The 20271-nt window shown below is 38.2% G+C and overlaps 2 protein-coding genes across 4 annotated transcripts in view; one reads left to right on the forward strand and one right to left on the reverse strand.

Annotated features, from left to right (window-relative positions):
• LOC111862927 overlaps positions 1-4277 on the reverse strand; it is a 15549-nt gene extending 11272 nt beyond the window's left edge. For 2 of the 3 annotated variants that reach the window (XM_023848796.2, XM_023848795.2), the window contains exons 1-2: positions 4021-4277; positions 2893-3034 (exon numbers count right to left, since the gene is read on the reverse strand). In XM_023848796.2, coding sequence (XP_023704564.1) covers positions 2893-2991 — 99 coding nt within the window. In that variant the 5' untranslated portion in view covers positions 2992-3034; positions 4021-4277. Of the gene's footprint in view, positions 1-899; positions 1538-2892; positions 3035-4020 lie in introns of those variants that run through there. The other variant, XM_033750858.1, reaches the window with a different exon arrangement.
• A 1024-nt stretch (positions 4278-5301) lies between these two features.
• LOC111862934 (cold shock domain-containing protein CG9705) lies at positions 5302-11100 on the forward strand. The gene is made up of 4 exons (XM_023848803.2): positions 5302-5502; positions 5726-5884; positions 9425-9547; positions 10493-11100. The coding sequence occupies exons 2-4, from the start codon at positions 5748-5750 to the stop codon at positions 10671-10673; spliced, it is 441 nt and encodes a 146-aa protein (XP_023704571.1). The 5' UTR covers positions 5302-5502; positions 5726-5747; the 3' UTR covers positions 10674-11100.
• Positions 11101-20271: the final 9171 nt, after the last annotated feature.

Genomic DNA, 20271 nt, shown 5'->3' on the forward strand with positions numbered 1-20271 from the left:
ACACTACTGATTTCACTTGTATACTTGCCCTTCCCCCCTTCCTTTGCTGCTCTCACATAGCTGTGTATATTTCCAACACCAGTCTGCTTTTACCAGTTCTCACGGTCTCTTCGCTTGCGGATTTGTTATATTTTTCCTTCTAGCCTGAAGATGGAGGCGATACGTTCCTCCGAAACGTTGGTTAACACCACATATACACGGTGCCAAATCCCAGAAGACTGCTTTCTTCATAGTCACCGCTATGAAAGCCTCAAATCTTACACAATACACTAGAGGTTTTGCAGTATATCATGCAAACAAAAGAATACCAACAATATGCATGTGTCAAAAGACTTTCACCATCTATCATCAAAGAAAAATACTATATACTTGAAGTGCATTCTGATGAGAAACATTTTGTCTTCTTACAGTGTGTTATTATCTGACTTTGGTCATGCATAGTTGTCTGGAATGACTAAAACTGAGTAAGGCAGTGAGTGTGCTCCTCCTCGAGACCACCACGATATTTGCACATCCTAATGAACTGGAGTGCTATGCTGGAGGGAGCATAAGCTCCTGGTAAGACCACCCATGCCACACATGCCAAAAGGGTAGAGGCTAGATGAAGTGTAGTCCCTTATCCTTCATGTTAGGAGTTGGGTGTGGGGCCAATGATCTCACCCTGGAAAAATTTACTGTTATGAGACCATGGAGGAAGCCAAGACACACACAGGGTTGTAGCGCTAGTAAAGAAAGAGGAGAAGTGGTGAATGTGTTAAGAGCAAAGTGAATGGGACTACCTTTTAAACACAATTGTTCTTCACTCTTCTCCTTATTTCTCTCCACTTTCTACTGATTCACTCAGATCCCTCATTATTATTTTATTTTACTTTCCTCCATTACTTCATTCATACCCGTACCTCACTCTCCAAAGCAGCTTTGTTAGTATTTTATCTTCTCTTCCAGACATTGTACCCTACAAAAGGACTTTTAAAGAATGAATACTCTTTATACAGTTATCCTTACTCCCACTGGCTCACTCTCTGCCCCAGTCCTGGACTTCACTCTTCGTATTTTTCATATTCCTAAAAATAAAAATCTCATTCATAGTATTTAATTATAAATCATGTGAAAATATTCAGAAGACTGTGATGACGGTATCAAATGACTTTTAAAAATGATCCTTGTAATGGTTCTGGTCTTGTCAAAGTGCTTCAGGCATTCATACAGTCAGAAAACAACGCTTTTAAATTGGATCACAGTATTTACAGGTTAACAGACGTTTTTTGAAGCCCCAATCAAATTATTTAATTAGATATGTGGCTGGCTTCACACTGTAGTTTCCTTTAGATCTAGAAAAAGTACGTATATAGTTATCCACAGCAAAAAGACTGGATGGCATCAGAACCATTCTGGACATGGTAAAGATCAATTTCAGGAATATCAGGATATTAGAAATCAAATTGGCAACTCCTGTCCTTGGTAAGCTAAAAGGTAAAGTTATACCTGTGCTTGGCCACGCCATAGCTGAAGCAGTTAGTCACTGGCTTCCCACCGTGGTAGCCCGGGTTCGATCCCGGGTCTGGTCAAGTGGGATTGGTGGACAAAGTGGCGCTAGGGCAGGGTTCCTCCGAGTACTTTGGTTTCCCCTGCCAATCTTGATTCCACAAATTGCTCCACAATCACCCTCACCTATCATCTGTGTCTGGTACAATAAGCCAGAAGTGGTCGCAGAACAAGGGACTTAGTCCCACACTACTAGCAATGAAAAAAAATATCCGTGCTAAATTAAGCAATATGCAATGAAGACGCATGGGAGAGCGGAGGTATAGCTTCACCATTCTTGACCTAAGCCCTAGAAGATGATGAGTGATCAGATCCACACCCCAGCCACTCTACCCCTGGGAAAACAGCCTTAGTACACACAGTGTAGGAGGTTGGGTGGTCCCAGAGCTGGTCTTGACATTATGAACAAGAGAAAAATCTCTTGTCCCTGCTGGGAATCGAACCCCAGCCATTCAGCCTGTTGCTATACGAACTGAGCTATTCCTTGGTGAATCACTTTATTGACTAAGATAAAAAACATTTAAATCAGCTGTTTAAAGTTGCATATGTTATTACAAAAAAACTAAGTATATGTTATTGTCTCGTCACCAAAATGCAGGGCAAAATCATGACATAAAGATAGGAAACATGTTTTTAAAATGTGGCACAGTTCAGATATTTGGGAACAACAATAAGAGATCGAAACCTGATTCAGGAGGAAATAAAGAGGAGACTGAACTCAGGTAATGCTTGCTACCATTCAGTCCAGAACCTTTTGTCTTCTCGTCTGCTGTCTAAAAACATAAAGATTAGAATATACAAAACTATAATTTTGCCTGTGGTTCTGTATGGGTGTGAAACTTGGTCTCAGGCATTAAGGGAGGAACACAGACTGAGGGTGTTTGAGAATAGGGTGTTGAGGAGAATATTTGGACCAAAGAGAGATGAAGTGACAGGTGGCTGGAGAAAACTGCATAGTGAGGAGCTTCATAACTTGTACTCTTTTCCAAGTATAATTAGAATGATCAAGTCAAGGAGGATGAGGTGGGCAGGGCATGTAGCACGAATGGGGGGATGAGGAATGCGTATAGGATATTGGTGGGAAAGCCAGAAGGAAAGAGACCACTGGGAAGACCAAGGAGTAGGTGGGTGAACAATACTAAAATGGATCTGAGAGAGATGTGATGGTATGGTATGGTATGGATTGGACTGATTTGGCTCAGGATAGGGACCAGTTGATGGCTCTTGTGAACACGGTGATGAACCTTCAGGTTCCATAAAATGCTGGGAAAATCTTGAGTAGCTGCTGAATTTGTGGCTCCTCCAGAAGGGCTCAGCTCCATGAGTAAGTAAGTAATATGTTATTACCAATGTGTACACTGCTGATAACACAGCACTCTGCCAGTTGAAATGTTGCTGCCATGGATGTAACTGTTCTTGGGGCAGAAATAAGCCATTTTCTGCCATTCACATTTCCATTAAGAAGATTCTCAGCTGCATGTTTTTCATCCTGCAAATTTAAAATGAAGAACAATTCCTTCTTGTGTGGAATCATAAAGGAAATTTCATGACATCACATGCCAGACATAAGGTAAAGTCTTGGCCTTGTTATTAAGGTATAGCTCCAGCCTGTCTTAAACTTGGGCACTAGATGGAAGTGAGCTATTAGCAACTAGTGTCATGCATATAATGAATGGGGGTTGAAATTCGCTCAGCATAAAAACCTTCTAATGACAATTTCTTTGTTGCAGTTTAAGACATATCTTGCATCATACGTTATCCTTCTAGTTTGCCGCTCCATTAGAACCTAACACAATAAAGTGGGAACTCTATTTTATATTCCACATAATATAAGACAATATGTTACTTTTTTTTTCTCTCCATATATATGGTCTCCTCCTCTGTGCCCTTTAACATTACAGAATCCAAGTTTTCACCATGCCACAGCTTTTAATACTGTTCTGACAGTTAAAAAATCATTCTAATTTTATGTTCTTGTATTACAGTAAAACATTAACGATGAGTTTCAAATATCTTGAAAAATATATACTACCTGTCAACATCATTATATTTAAATTTTCCAACATCTACATGCTATATAATCGATTTGTATTATTTGACTGATCAGTATGACAATGTCTCGGGCCCTCTCATGCAATTTCTACAGAACCAGTTATTTGCTTTCGGATATTCAGTTTGGATTTCATGCAAACTTTGATATATGTATGTGACTCTGGGCCAATAAGAAGCGTTATAAATTAAAATTATGAAATGCTGTGTAGTTAGACTGTAATCCATTAGAGAAGCTGGCTTGTGCCGGTTTTGTTGGAAGGAGTCTGCATTAAATCTCGGACACCTTAGGAACAAGAATTTATCTGTACTTACTCAACCTACCTATTCTGCAAAATGGAATATCCAGTTATTATGCCTAACACATCAAACAAAATACCTTCCAATCTAAACACAAATCCGTAATGTTACCATTAGATACACTACCTGGGAGGTACAACCTATAACTTCTGTCAATTTAATTTCAGGCATGTGCGAAGAGAGACAACAGGCCTTTCGCTGTCTAAAATGTTCTATTCACACCTTCAGTAGAATTCAGAGCTAATTTCATTATGAAAAATTGGTGCACAGTATGTACCGGTATGTACTACTAAAATTTACAAGTTTATAGCCTTTCATAAAAGTTCATAAATCGCAGTCCCAATCCAATGAGCTCACCACTGACGCCACTGACAGCCACTGACGGATCATTAATTACCACTTCCGGCCTCTTCCCGTTGCTTCATATCTAAATTTACCTAATTGATTTCCCTCCTCACAACTATATTTAAAGATGATAACAATTAGTAAAAATATGGGTATTATTAATTACTCGAATTGCACATAATAATTTTCGTTACCACAAAAATGTGTGAAGAATATGATCGTTAGCTTAAATTTTTGCGACATATTTTGTATCATTTATCTCCCTTCTCACTTTTCGCCAGTCCTAAATTTACCCAAATGATGTCTTACTAAAACATTTAAAGGCTTGGGTTAAGATGTGTAAAAATGCAGACAATATTTTATATTGTCACAAAATGAAACAAATATTGTTATGAAGAAAGCAGTCTTCTGGGATTTGGCACCGTGTATATGTGGTGTTAACCGACGTTTCGGAGACTGCTTTACCGTTTCTCACGGTGTTGTCGCTTGCAGATTTCTTATACTTTTTCTTCTACCCTGAAGATGGGGGCGATACGTTCCTCCGAAACGTCGGTTAACACCACATATACACGGTGCCAAATCCCAGAAGACTGCTTTCTTCACAGTCACCGCCGTGAAAGCCTCAAATCTTAAATATTGTTATAGCTCTAGTAAATATGTGGCCATTCCTGTATACAGCTGCAAAATATTCCATATGATGTGAAGATTATGAATGAGGTCACGAATGGGCAAGCTATAATCTTGTAAGCTTCAACAAAATGGTAATGCAATTAGTGTGTGGTGTTGTTTGGTTAGGGTTGTTGTGTAGAATTTATCCCAAATCGAAATGTTCTCAATATCCACTCCAGTTACTGGTTTTCTGACAATATAAGAAATGATTGTTACAAGCTTTCTCATGTGTACTATATCAACTCGGATCCAAAGCATAGCGTATAATCGCGAATTTTTCTTCTCAATATTAGGCCACCACGACCAACAAACGATAAACATGCAAACAACGGTATAGTAATGTACAGAGATTATTGCAATGTGGCATAATACCGCTAATACATAGCTACTATATGTCTTAATTTCTGTAAAGGAATGTACATATTATGTGCCAGTGAAAGTGAGGAAAAAGAAACCAAAGAAACAGTGTTTCTGATCCCTGCAATGTCCATCATTGCGTCAACATACGGAGGAAAGCAATTGTCATGTGTGATGCGCTGCTAACATAAGTGAGATAAAACAGGCGCAGTAAAGCTACCGATGTGTGTAGTTCAGGTATGTAAAAGGCAGAGTTATGTTTTCTGTTGAAGTTCTAAGTGGGCCTTTCTCATAAATAATCTTGGACATTTAAAACATTTATTTGCATCCGTTATGATAGTTAATGCGTTTCGTTTACCAAGTTCTTTACGTTCCTGACCGTACAAGGGCATATTTCGAAACTGTGTTTCTGTGATTATTGATGTACTGTTACGTAAGCCGATGGTTCTTTTAATTCCAGATTTATTGTTGCGGTAATTAACATGTCTGAGCACCTGTCAGAAACTAGATATACTGGGAAACTTAGTCCTTCACTCCTGTCACCAGAATCTCCAGGTGGCAGTCCTAAATTACAAGTGCCAAGCCCAATTGTTACTAGACGTACAAGGACTGAATCGACGTGAGTTCTTTATATCAGTAACTTGCTATGTACTCATGCAATAAAGTAAATATATTAAACTTCAGTAAAATAACGCAGGTAGACTCCACCCTCCCATCCCCTATCTAGTGGGTGTCAGATGCTCTTTCCCCAGAGGTAAAATGGTAAGGGCATGAAGCTGATTACTCACCTCCATCTAGTGCCGACATTAAGAAAGGTGGAGCTATACCTTCACTTCCCTTGTGCCTTTATATAGTGGTGTGTAATTAGTTTGAGCCTAGGGAAAAGTTAAGCTTTATTTTATGCGTAAGGTTTTATTGAAAGATATATGAATTCTGCGAATGCTGATCACTAGGATGTGAAACAAGTCATGGTACAGTAAACATAGTACACTTACGAATTACTGGGTTATTGGACTTTTCCAGAATTTTTCTAGAATTCCGGACAATGGAAAAAAGGCCAAAACCCGAGTAATTCTGTGTGTCATCCACCATTGTTAGAACCCTTTAGAGTCTATCTAAAAGTACACTTAAGTTGCCCCATACAACTTGAGCTAGGTACCTCCCACTCACAAGCGAAATTAGTGTTTGCTGAGGTAGTCCTGCTTGGTGTATTTTTTTTTGTCTCAAACTCTTTTGGGGGTAGTAATTGACAGCACCTTGAGCTGGGATGTTTATATCGATAGAACCTGCAGTCGAATTAGCCGCAACTTATTTATAATAAATAGACTTGGTAAAATACTAGACCTAAAGGGTAGAAGAATGTTATATTGTGGTTAGTGGTTGAGGAGCTATGCTACAAGTCAGAAGGTCGCAGGTGCAAGTCCCAATGAGGTCACTGGATTTTTTTCGGTTGACCTAATCCTTCCAGCCACATTAGGCCCTGGGGTTTATTTCATTTCATTTCATTTATTTCGTGTCCATGGATCATTATACATGATATAAGACATGTCATTCTTGTGTAGTTATAGTATAATAAGTTTCATGATGTTACTATTGGGGGGGCTGCATGTGAAGCATGCAGTGCAACGTGGAATTTGGGTACCAACTCAGCATTTGCTCTGGGACCAAGGAAAACCACGGAAAACCTTGATCGAATTGGCCGGTCACAAGACCTCCCAGATACACTGGTTTCTAGCAGCACCACTCCCACCGCCTCGGCTCCATATCCCATAGTCCCTGGTCCCTGCTGTGTTTTCTCCAGCACATGGCGTCTTGTTTCCTGCAAGAAGAGAGTTACGCAGTATACACTCCTAGTGTGTGTTAAGCTAAGCTCAATTGTTCTTACTTTTAAATTATTATATGATCCTAATGTGAACTAAGTCTTGTCCACATAGGAGAGGAACTCATCTATGCTATAAAAGCAATGTTTTAATAGAAATGTTTTCAAAGTAATTTTAAATTTACATAATGCTGGTATCTCTTTAATGTATTGCGGTAGGTGGTTTAGAAGACGAAGACCAAGATTATTGAAATTGTTTTTACACAAGCTTGTATTGCATGGAACAATGTATAAGTCCTCTTTCCTTCTTGTATTATATGAGTGTACATTTGCATTGGTTATGAAGGTATTCGAGTTGGATTTCATGTAAACTAGTGTTTCATATATATAGAGGCATGGTAGAGGTAATACGTGTAGTGTTTACTCAGCCTCTAACAGAAATGGGTACCAGGAATTAATTAAATAATTTTCCTGGGGGGTAAAGCACAGCCGACGCGTAAGGCTGACAACCTTACCGCCATCTTTGAGCCAATTGTCTAGATAATGTGGGAGCCTCAGTGTCTCACAACCCTATGGGCCTTCACGGTCTGGTACATGGATAGCTTTATTTTTTATTTTTACTATCCTTTTATAACATATGGAATTGTAGTATGGGGACACAGTGCTAAAGCACTTACTAAAAGAATTTTTATTCTTCAAAAAAGAGTAGTATAGTACACTGCAGGGGTAAAACCTTTAGAATCGTGCAGAGATAGTTTTAAACAACTTAAGATTTTAACAGTATATTCGTTGTACATACAACAAACAATCTTATATGTAACTAATAAATGTAACTGCATGGTAAATAAACAAGTACACACACACACACACAATACAAGAAACAACGACTACCATAAATGGGTGCATAACTTAGAACTTTATAACAGTAAACCTTCAGTTGTTGATTGTATCTTTTATAATAAATTACCTAATAATATAAAACAACTTGAAAATAAAAACCAGTTTATAAGGGAACCGAAGAATTTACTCATTAATGGGTGTTGCTACTCAACTGAAGACTATATTTACTTACTTACTCATGGAGCCGAGTCTTTCTGGAGGAGCCACCAATTCTGCAGTTACTCAAGAATTTCCCAGCATTTTATGGAACCCGAAGGTTCATTACCACGTTCACAAGAGCCCTCCACTGGTCCCTATCCTGAGCCACATCAATCCAATCAATGCTATCCCATCCTATCCCTGAAAGATCCATTTTAACCTTGTCCACCCACCTAGGCCTTGGTCTTCCCAGTGGTCTCTTTCCTTCTGGCTTTCCCACGAATATCCTGTACACATTCCTTGTCTCCCCCATTATTGAAGACTATATGAATGATAAATTCTTAAATACTGGATAATGATACATGCTAGATGTAAACAATCATTACATATTTTGTTAGTTTATTGGTTAAGAATTTATTGTATATTTGCTAATTTTATAATTTATATCATGCGACATGTCCTCCATCAATGTAATCTGATCTATAGGATGAATAAACATAAATGAATGAATCAATCTGCTCAGTATTTACAAAAACACACAACAGTATGTAGATTTTCATATAAAGTGGTAGTCATTGCCCCAGCATTTTCCTGAATTTGGCTTTTCAGTCGGGAGTGTTGTTCAAGAAACTTAGCATGATTGTAATAAAGTAATTTTAGTGATAAAGAAGACATTAACCTTTAACTGTGATGTGGAACGATTTTTCCCCATAAATGAGATTTAAATTGATTTAGTTTTCAATTGTGTGGCAGTAACTCATGTACTGTTGGAACTAACTGTATAATGTTTTGTCACCCTGGGGTAGTTCAAACATGTATCTTTGCCAGGACACTGGCTGTTTGAGGTTTCTCATGGTATTCGTCAGTCCTTCCAAGCAAATATCGGGATAGTATCATGATTAAGCAATGACTATTTCCGATTCACCTATCCTATGCTGTGCAGTCTTGGTACTGAAAGCATTATTAATAACTTTAAAAATAATGAAAATTATTCATTGACTGTTGTGCCTAGGCATACTGTTTATTTATTTTATGATTTTGATGCTGTCAGTAGCTTATATTATATAATATAAAAATTGTACAGGATAATTTATTTTTAGACTTGAGCCTCCAGCTCAGTTATTACCTACTAATTGTGAAATGGCACCTCATTTGCTTATTGACATGTGTGAAATATTGTCTTCAGTTTGGAAACATTTTTGTGGGTCTTTAGAGTAAATCAGATATAACAGTGCAGGTTGGGATACTAGTTTATGACATCTAACTACAGTGATAGTTACCTTTCATCTATTTTATTAATAGATCAGCAAGAGCATTAGAGAATCCAACTGAGCATGGGAAGGTGAAAATGTTCAGCCGATCCAAGGGTCACGGTTTTATCACATCAGACATCTCTGGAGAAGACATATTTGTGCATATCTCTGAGTAAGTCTAGAGCCTACTTTTGTTAAAATGTTAAAGGAATGATTAAAATGAGGCAGTATTTTAATGCTTAAAAAACAAATTTATGTATGTAAAGAACAACAATAAACTTAATTTCAGAATTAAATCAAGAGATGATATTTTTAAAACTTTCAAGTCAGTAAACCAGCTTAAGCTTGAATAGTACATGATGTAGTCCAGTAGATGTCTACCAATGTTTCCAAGGAACATACTCCCACATATTCAAGGTCAAAAAGTAGGCCAATCAAGATATCGGCAAGAAACAGGTAGCCTTGTCCACTTGGCTTACTCTTGAACCCTGAAGATGGAGGCAGTCCATTCCTCCAAAACGTTTCTGAACTTCTACCAGACTACACACAATCACATTCCAGAAGATGGTACTCTCCATTGTCACACTATGAGAATCTCAGTCCTGACGCATAAAGTCTAACTGTTCACTGGTTGTAATGGCAAATAAAATTCACTAACAGATTCACATGTATGTATGTTTCATTCATGTAATATTGAATGGCAAGATGTCTGTGAAAGAGGCTGTAATTGTGTTTGGGACACTGTCCCAGAGAAAGACCATGAAAAATCTCATGGTTGAACTCCAGGCCCAGGTTAAAATGTTGGACCTTCAGAATATGATGTAAGAATGCTGACCACACAGTCGCAGTGTTTGATAGATGATTCACAGGAAGAGATGAAAGTTGTGACTGTGCATGAGGAATATAGATGAGTAATCACTTGAATAATAAAGACAGAGACACGAGTTGGAAGGTCTGGGCATGAAAAGAGCTCATTTTTGAGATAAGGCATAAGTAGTACAGTATTAATAAATGTATCAGGCAAACGTTTTGATATGGCAGACTATCCAAGGAGACTTCAGTGCATTTACTGGCTGTGAAAGGTTCAGGTATTATAAAAGCAGAATTCTTGTTTCAGCATTGAAGGTGAATATGTACCACTGCCTGGTGATGAAGTCAAGTACAGACTCTGTCCAATTCCTCCCAAGTATGAGAAGAACCAGGCAATCAATGTGAACATCATCAATCTAACGCCTGAAGTGCATCTCAGGTGGGACTGTCCAGTAAGTGAAGAAGAGAATGAAGTGCATGGCCAGTGACTGGCAGCCATAGGGAGCATCTGTAACTGAAGACTGTGTTTTTCAGCTTCATGACATGTTATATTATTTTGCTGAAGCTGTTATGAGCGATATTTAGTTCCAAGCTGCGAATGTACTCCTTACACAATAAAAGCCCCCCCCCCATTTTTTTATGCTACTGTACTGTACTGTACTGTTTGGAATAGTATTTGCTTAGGGATTTTCTATAAATTTTTCTGCACTTTTGAGCAAGTCCAAAGACACTGAGATCAAGTCATTGCAATGACAGAATTATAGAGAATAGAGTAGGACTTTGGCTTTCGATCAGATCATGGATGTTCATGCAGACATATAAAACAAGTCTGGGGCTAGATGTAGAATTTAGCATTGTAATTAATTGCATTTATAAGCAAATAAGCATTTATTAAACATTTGAACATTGGTTTTAGTCTGCAGTATTTATTACACTCTGCCTTTGACATTTAGTATTACAGTACTTCTAATATCATTATATTGCACCAAACACACACACACACACAAACAGATTTTATCAACCACACATTTATTTACCTATGACATACTTCTGACAGCACTTATCAATAATATGATGCAAAGACAAACAGATATTTTTGAAACAGTGCAGCCGGGCAAAGAATTCTCATAGACCATCCACCAGTTTGTCTACTGTCCCTCCTGCACTCCCCTTACTCTACCCCTATTTTTCCATGCCAGTTATAACTCATTCCACAGCATCAGGTAAGGGATGCCAACAGGCAGCCTAGGATGGTGGAGTGGGGGAACTGGCACTCTCTTTGTGGCAACTTTCATTTCCACTGTCTATGAGAATTCTTTTGCCAACTCCATTTTAATAAAGTGTATCATGCAGCTATTACTGTACTAATGTACTATTTCTAATGTCTGTTATACTCTTCTCCAAGTATAATTAGAATGAATACGTAAAAGGTTGAGATGGGCATGGCATGTAGCACAGATGTGGACAAGGAATGCTTATAGGATATTTGTGGGAAAGACAGAAGAAAAGAGACCACTAGGAAGACCAAGACATTGGTGGGTGGATAATATTAAAATGGATCTTAGGATGGATTAGTATGGACTGGATTGATCTGGCCAGTGGATGTCTCTTGTGAACACAGTAATGAACCTTTGGGTTCCATAAAATGCTGGGAAGTTCTTGAGTAACTGCATGACTGGCACCTTCTCAAAAAGGGCTCATCTCAGTTAATTAATTAGTTGTACTACACAGAAACATTTAGCCTGACATATGTAAACAATTTACATTTATCAGTCAGATATTACTCATACACTAGAAACAGTACATACTGGCAGACATTGTGCATTTAAACAGTTCATGAAACTACATAATTCTTGAAGAAAGTCTTCTGGGATATAGCGCTGTGTAGATGGAAGCGATACATTCCTCCAAAACGCTGAACACAATATCTACACGGCGCCACATCCCAGAAGACTGCTTTCTTCATAGTCACCACCGTGAAAGCCTCAAATCTTACACAATTCTTAATTTATAATTCCTAAATGTCTCTCCATACAGACAAATGTTTAAAGGAAAGAATGTCATTTCTTCTCCAGAAGTGTAATATTTCAGTTTATGCATTAATTTTATTATTTGTAATTTGACTAGACTGAATCACAGTATGTGAGCACATTTGATACCCCAATATTTTTTTTTTCATTTCTGATGTGCAGATACTTAAGAGTAAAATATACTGTGTGTGTGTCTAAGTCTTGCAACTTTAACCTTTCCTAGTTCTTCATAGAGGACAGATAACTGGGAGTTTACCCTGATGGAATATGAAAATTATAAAATTTGACACAAGTAGCATGAAAAAACACATTAAAATCAGTAAGCCAAAAGTTAATTTCTCCTGAGTATAAGGGTAACAAGCTTTGCTAGGTGTACTATGTATAGTGGTCACAGCGGTCAAGACATTTTGCCTGATTTCAACAGCCTGACAGAAATTCTCCTTGCTATTTATTTGTACACAACTCTACACCTACTTATGCCTACAGTTTACTCTTAACTTCTTCTGTCACATCAAACAAAGGCCCTCATACTGATACCAGTTAATATAACAAATGATTCAAAGATTTTTCCACTTGTTACTGAGAAGCAGATGATCTGGTCTGTTAAGCCCTGGCTATACGCTATTAGATGTTATATTGGCACACCTGGACATTTGAATGAAAATACCATCTTGCTTCTGGGGCATGCAGTAGCATAGTTGGTTCAGGCACTATGCTACAAGCTGGAAGGTCACGGGTTTAAGTCCCGATTCGGTGAATTTTTTCGATTGACACAATCCTTCCAGCTGAACTATGGCCCTGGAGTCAACTCAGCCTCTAACAGAAATGAGTGCCAGGAATCTTCCTGGGGGGTAAAACGCAGCCTGTGTGTAAGGCTGACAAACTGACTGTCATCTGTGAGCTGATTGTCTAGAAAATGTGGGAGCCTCAAAATCTCACAACCCTATGGGCCTTCACAGTCTGTTACAGAGGTAGCTTTAATTCTTTTTTTGCCACACTTGCTTCACAAGCACTATGTAAAGGCAGTCTGTCCTCTGGGATGTGATGCTGTATAGTCTGCATTGGCTCCACATCCCATAAAGCATCCATCTCCTTATTCACTTCCATAAAAATCCCAAATCTTCCTACATATAAGGCTTTCTGTTTACTATGTAATACAAATATAAATTTAATAGAAATAAATGGAAGTCATACTCAGAACTTGCTTCAGTTCTACAAAATTACAGATAATCTCACGTAAACTTGAATCTTACAGTCTTCTAATCTGACAAACATCAAAATTAGAAAAGGTAAGAGGTAAAGTTATCCCTGTGCTTAATTAAGCACCACACCATGAAGATGTGGGGGAGTGGAGGTATAGCTCCAGGTATTCTTAACCCCAGCACTAGATGGAGGTGAATGGTCAGCTTTGTGCTGAATATTTCTGCTGGAAATCAAGTCCCGATTCCGTCATCCAGCCTGCTGCCTAGTCACTATACTGACTGAGCTATTCTGGTTCATTTGAAACACACAGCAGAGTACCTTCTGAGGAGAATAATACAGCATGTTTCAAAGTAACCTTTCTTGAGAATTATTTCATCATTTTAAAATACAGGAAACCCATAAGCATACACAGGATATTTCTGTTTATCTGATGAAAACATGAATATGATGAGCATGTTGGTGCAATAATAAACAGCTCAAATATGTTACTTTGCAATCTGAATATGTTGGCATGGTCTGGCAGTAAAGTTCTGTCAGGATGGATCAGAGCCACAGGTTAGATTTTGCTGACTCCTGACCTAGACATATGTCACATTTGCTATAAGTACAGTTTCTTTATTTCCAATTTAAAACACTTGTATTTGTCATCATCTGTCCCAGAGGCTCAAACTGTTACTACACACCAATAAATGAATGTGTTTTCTTTTGAAACATTTTGTATTGGTTATAAGGAGTTAAAGTATTTAAGTTCTAGAATATAAAATATATAATAATACATGAATAGATATTACACAGCTATTACAAATCCACTGAGCCACTGTGTCTCCATATTTATAAATGGTGACACACCGAAATGTAATACAGGATATCAGTGGAGCAGCCAGAAGAAAAGAGACCACTAGGAAGACCAAGATGTAGGTGGGTGGATAATATTAAAATGGATATTAGACAGTATGGTGTATGGACTGGATTGATCTGACTCAGGATAGAGACCAGGGGAGGGCTCTTGTGAACATAGTAACAAACGTTTGGGTTCCATAAAATGTTAGGAGGTTCTTGAGTGGCTGTGTGACTGGTGGCCTCTCAAGATGGGCTCAGTTCCATGAAGTTAGTTTAGTCAGACGCACTGAAATGTAGTTAAGTAGAGTATGATCAAGAACTCAAGGCTGAAGTGCATGAACACATTTCAGTACTTGAAAATAAGCCTGCCCAAAAACTACTGTGTAGGGGTGTGGAGTCAGTCTACATGTTGTGCAGTTTGAGCCACTCAGACACAACAGTGAAACCCAAAAGCATTTATCTGCACTATGATAATTCAGTTCCTTCTATATGCTTACACATTGCTGTGTTTACAATATAGCACTATGTGGTATCACACAGGACCACTTGTAATTAGAGTAACTGAACACCCACAAAGACACTGCCATCCCTCCGTTGGCTATTATGAGCAGACAAGCCTCCTTCCATTTTCTTCCCTCCTTTCAGGCAAACGTTCATATGGGCATCTACCACAAGTTCTTGGATGGTATCTACCTCAGATCACAGTAAATCATGTATGTAGCAGCCTCCGTAGTCTAGGGGTAACGTTCCCACCTCATGACTCAAGGTACACGGGTTCAAACCCGGCAGAGGTCGTGGAATTTTTAAGGGTGGAAAAATTCAGGGAACAAGTCCTCCGGGAGGGACTTCAAGCCGTGGGTCCCGTGTCGTAGATTTACAGCATGTAAAAGAACCTCATGTCTCTAGGAGACCTCTGAGCTAAATTTAGGCAATTTCCCGCCCAAGTAGTTTCCAATGCCTTCGGTAGATGGGGGAGTTTAGGTGCCACTGCCAGAGGAGGGACGACCTCACTGACAGAAAGGGACTAATTATCAGATACCACTGCCAGTAGAAGGCAGAAACCTCGCTGGCAGAAAGGGAACAATAGCAAGCACCAGTACCGGTAGGGTATGGAGACAGTAGAAATTCAAACGGGGACGCACAATAGATCAAAACTGGTCGCGGTGCATGGGGTAACCCACCCCCTCAATACTGAATAACTGAACTGAAATCACGTATGTATTTATACATGAACACTGCATAAACCATGTTCTTACCATTCACTGTTTTTTCGTTTATAAAATTTTTATAACTTGCATTAAAACATAAAGGAAATGTTACAGATTAGCATCATTTTAGGAATGAATAAGCAAAAAAAATTAAATATGCACATAAAACTACAACTGGCTCTTCTGAAGAAGTCCATAACTGCCACTTTTACCCTGGAGATGTTCCTCAAAAAGGTTGGTAGTCTCCTATCAAACTACAGTGTCATAATATAAAAGACAAAAATAAAAATCTTCACCACCATAAAACTTCAAATCTTCCAAAGTTCAGAAAATCATGCTTTACACAGTACTAAGATTATATTCAGATATACAGTCACTACTCCATACTTCATAATTCACTACATGCAGTCAAGCTTCCAACAATTTATTATTAACAGTTTTCATTTAAAGATGTGCATGGTGCACCTTTGCATAGGTTCTCAGCATCTAATCCACATGCACTACATCATGGCCAGCCTCTCAGCACCCTCACTATTGTACTGGCAATATCTTGTGCAGTTCAATACCTTTTGTTTTCTATTTTCCATGCACACTTGTCTCCCATAAGGATGATAAGTGATGTTAGCAACATTAAATGTAAAAAAACTCTGAAGAAAAGAGTAATATATGTGTTGGATTTGAGGTTCTTATAGTGGTGACTATGAGGAGTAAGCAACTGGGTTGTAACACCATCTGGTTCAGTAGAAATCTAACGTTTCTGAAGAATATATCACTTCCATCTTCAGGGTTGAAGAGTTAAGACAAAAAATCAGTAATATGCAGGTGGATAGAAGAGGTTTCTTTGATCCTGAAGTTGGAGGCAATATATCAGCCTGAAATATTGTTGCACTATTACTGAACTATACAGCATTACAACCTGGAACACTGTACTCATTGGAGTCATATGTAATTCAGTAAAATGGTACATATATTTATTTAAGTCCATGGCCCTATTTGTGAATTTTGCTATTCACAACTATCTCAGGAATGTAACACTTGCATATATGAAAGTACATATGTATATAAAGAAACTACAAGCACATCATATATCAATTACGCACAGCCAGTGTGTTTCACATTATTGGCAGAAATCGTCTTGAGATTATTCTTCGAACATGCCACAGGAGAGAGTGAACTTCTGTGCAAGCAAAACCTTGACAAAACTTATATTACTTTGACTCTAATAAAAAAAAACTTTCAGATTAAGAGAAACAGATGTAGTTTGTAGTGGCATATACATACTTAGTCACACACTGAGATTCCACCATATAACAACCATTAAAAATAATGTATTTAAATCTAACTGCTGGGAACATTACAACCTTTGTAATCTGTTACTGATATTTTATAATATTTTGAGGGGCCACCAAGAATACATTAGGATATTTCAAACTGAAGCTTGCAAAGCCTTACAAACTATGGTTGTATAAACAATACAAAATGCGTATAAACACATAATTTAACTTATTAATATTGTACTTCAGATTTAATATTAAACACAATTTATGCTGACATTTACGGGGTAGACAACAGAGTTTCATTAGGTTATTTAATTTGTGTGACTGCCTCTGTGGTCTAGTGGTCAGAGTTCCTCGCTACAGATCCAGATTTTCTGAGAAGTAGTGGGTCTGGAACAGGGTCCATCCAGCCCCACGAGGATAACTGAGGATCTACTTGAATGGAAAAGCAGCAGCTCCAGTCTAGAAAACCGAGATTAACGGCAGTGGGGATCCGCTGGGCTGACCACATGACACCCTCTATCCACTAAAGTTGGCACTAACTTCGCTAACATGCGGCAATCGCTTGGTGAGTATAGTTCACTTGCAGACTAAAGCCACAGAGTTTGTTTTGTACTTCATTTGTGATATTCCTGGTATGTAATACACTGGTTCTTATATCTTAAAAGGTTCAAACAATGGTGTATAATACTCAGAATACTGGATGATGGACAAAGTCCGAAAACCCAGTAATTCTGGTTCCTATATGTTTGCTATTGTAGCAGATACTGTCACATGTCATGAATCCTCATTATGGTTAAGTTAAACAATATCATTATAATACTCATCCAATGCTCAGTTTGAACTATGATTATGTTAATTTTCATCTAATTCTTCTTCATGTCCTAACCCTTGTTAACATTTCAAGCTGGGTATCTGAATTGAAGGTTCATCATCCATCCAGTCATTGAATTAATGAAAGTTTCCTCATGAGAAGTTCCTAATGAATGACTTGGCCTAGCAGTAATGCCTGACATGTATACAGTAGGTGCTGAGTTTGAAGTTTGGCCAGAACATTGGCTAGTCTGCAATTTCCTGTGATTTTCCTCAGTCCCTCCACTAAATGTCAGCAAAATACCTCAATTAGACTACAACAACTACCTTTTAAATCCTTTTCAATTCATTTATCATCCTACCACTTGACTCAGTAGTCTAGTACTATAACTTACAAGAGAAGTTACTAACCAGCTGACTTCAAAAACAGCATGTGGCCAAGAACCCATAAGAAGTATAATAGTGGTAACAATGAACTCATGCATTTAGACAACACATTCAAGTCACATGAAGCAGAAAAAGATATTGTTGCAAAAATTTCTAACCTTTACATGAGAATGAATGCTGGACAATGAAACCAGAAGACAAAACCAGAATTACATTCGCTGAAATGAAATTCATGAGACCAATGGTGAAATGCACTGGACGGACCACAAAAGAGTTCAAGATAAGTTAATAGAAATAAAAACAGAACCCATACTGGCCAAAAATTTTTAAATACAAAGCCAGCTGGATTCAAGATGTTGACAGGATACAACAGGCATCTGATCTGTCACCATTAAAAAAACTGCAAACAACATGGATTAAGAAACCTGAGAAAATCTTTAAAAAGAGATTACTGGATGGATGAGGCAGGAAGACAATACAATTCCCTGACTGCTAAATGATTATGTTTAATTTTACTTGTTCTCACCAGTTTCTCACCAAGTATATATCAATACAGAATTGTATCCCTGCTCTGTACTAGCCAGGTATGTTGTGTGAAGAACCTTCTGTAAACATACTACATACTTTAATAAAACCTGAACGTGCATCTTGATTTTTGTCACCCTGTTCCAACACTCTTATAATGTTTTAAATATATCACTCTCCAAGAAGGAAGATGGAGGGTCAAAGAAATCCCACAGTCAATGCAATCTCATGTGCAGTGAAACCCTACGTTATCTTACCAAGGTCGTGAGAAACGTCCCTTGATGAGACAACTACAGTTGAAAAAATCTAAACTGTACAGTAAATAATATGAACATATAAAATGGGGGGCTCTTATCAACCTATATATTTTAACATTACCATAACATGCAGTAAACAGGTAAAGCTATCCCTGTACCAGGCCGTGGAGGCCCACAGGTTTGTCACATGTTGAAGGTCCCACATTTTCTAGACAAACGGTTCACAGATGGCGGTGAGGCTGTCAGCCTTATGTGCCAGCCACCCTTTACCCCCATGAATATTCCTGGCACTCATCTGTTAGAGGCTGAGTTGACCCCAGGGCCACAGTGAGACTAGAAGGATTAGGTTCATTGAAAAAATCCAATGACCTCATCGGGAATCAAAACCCCGACGTTTTGGCTTGTAGCACAGAGTCTCAAACAACTATGCTACCATGTGCCCCTACCATAACATGCAGTATGTCTACAAACAGTCTCATCAATGACACAAACCCACAAACACAACTATCAACACATATTCAATAGCAATATGCAATTTTTAATTACCTAAACATGAGCTGACTGAACAGATTCAACCATGTACTAACTTTCCACTGCAACTTCTTCACCATCCTACAGGCACAGCTCATAGATGGAATCTCAGTTCCGAACAGCCAAGGCCTCCATCATAATCTAAAATTCTTATGTGATCATTTCGTGAGATATGCCACTAAAGGCAATCCTACTGCTGTACTTTTAATTTCATCCTTCCAATAAAAAAAAGTATGATGGCACTTACTATAGGGTGCTGCAATTTTGTTTAGCAAGAAACCTTTCTAAAATATGAAACTTCTGTCAAGGTATCTGTTTTGCAGAATGTGAACATGAAGCAGCAAGATGTCTATTCCCCAAATTTTTTCATGATTCAGTCTCTGTTCCTACTCGGTAAATTTTGGAAAAATTTGGGGTTCAGTACTGCAGTGTTACATCCTGATGTTTTTCTGGACTGTGTGACAGGTTTGGTATGCAGTTCTTATGTTTCTCAGATAGCTGCACCATGCTAAATTGTCATGGCTTTCTGGATGCAATAACAACTTATGTTATATGTTAAGGAACACAAACTGCATGTATGTCAGCACTAAAGGGGCTAAGCTTTTAGGCTGATGGTTGTTGCATTTGAAATTATGCTAATATGTACAGAGAGCAGCTCAAAGCATCTGATATACAACATGAGAAAAATACATGAAGTTAGAATTGTGGTGGAATGTTAAACAGGTAGCTTCTGTTCTGCAAGAAAACTGCGACACTGTAACCTGTTATTCACATGTCAAAAACATCCTGAAGACAGGTCAGGGAAAGAATGAACACAGATTCGTCTCCACCCACCTACCAAAAGGCTATTTCTCTGTGTATCTACTCCAATCCCAACCAGCTGTCACTGTATTCAGGCTTTCATTCTGTTTACAGACTCTCTTTCTCTCTTTTGGAATTCCAGGTTTGGTGTTCAGATACCCAGGTTTCTAACAGAACTCCCTCTGAAAAATCATGTAATTTCATTTTATTAAAA

The sequence above is a fragment of the Cryptotermes secundus genome, unplaced genomic scaffold (assembly GCF_002891405.2).
Source record: "Cryptotermes secundus unplaced genomic scaffold, Csec_1.0 scaffold697, whole genome shotgun sequence".
NCBI classification, from domain to species: Eukaryota; Metazoa; Arthropoda; class Insecta; order Blattodea; family Kalotermitidae; genus Cryptotermes; species Cryptotermes secundus.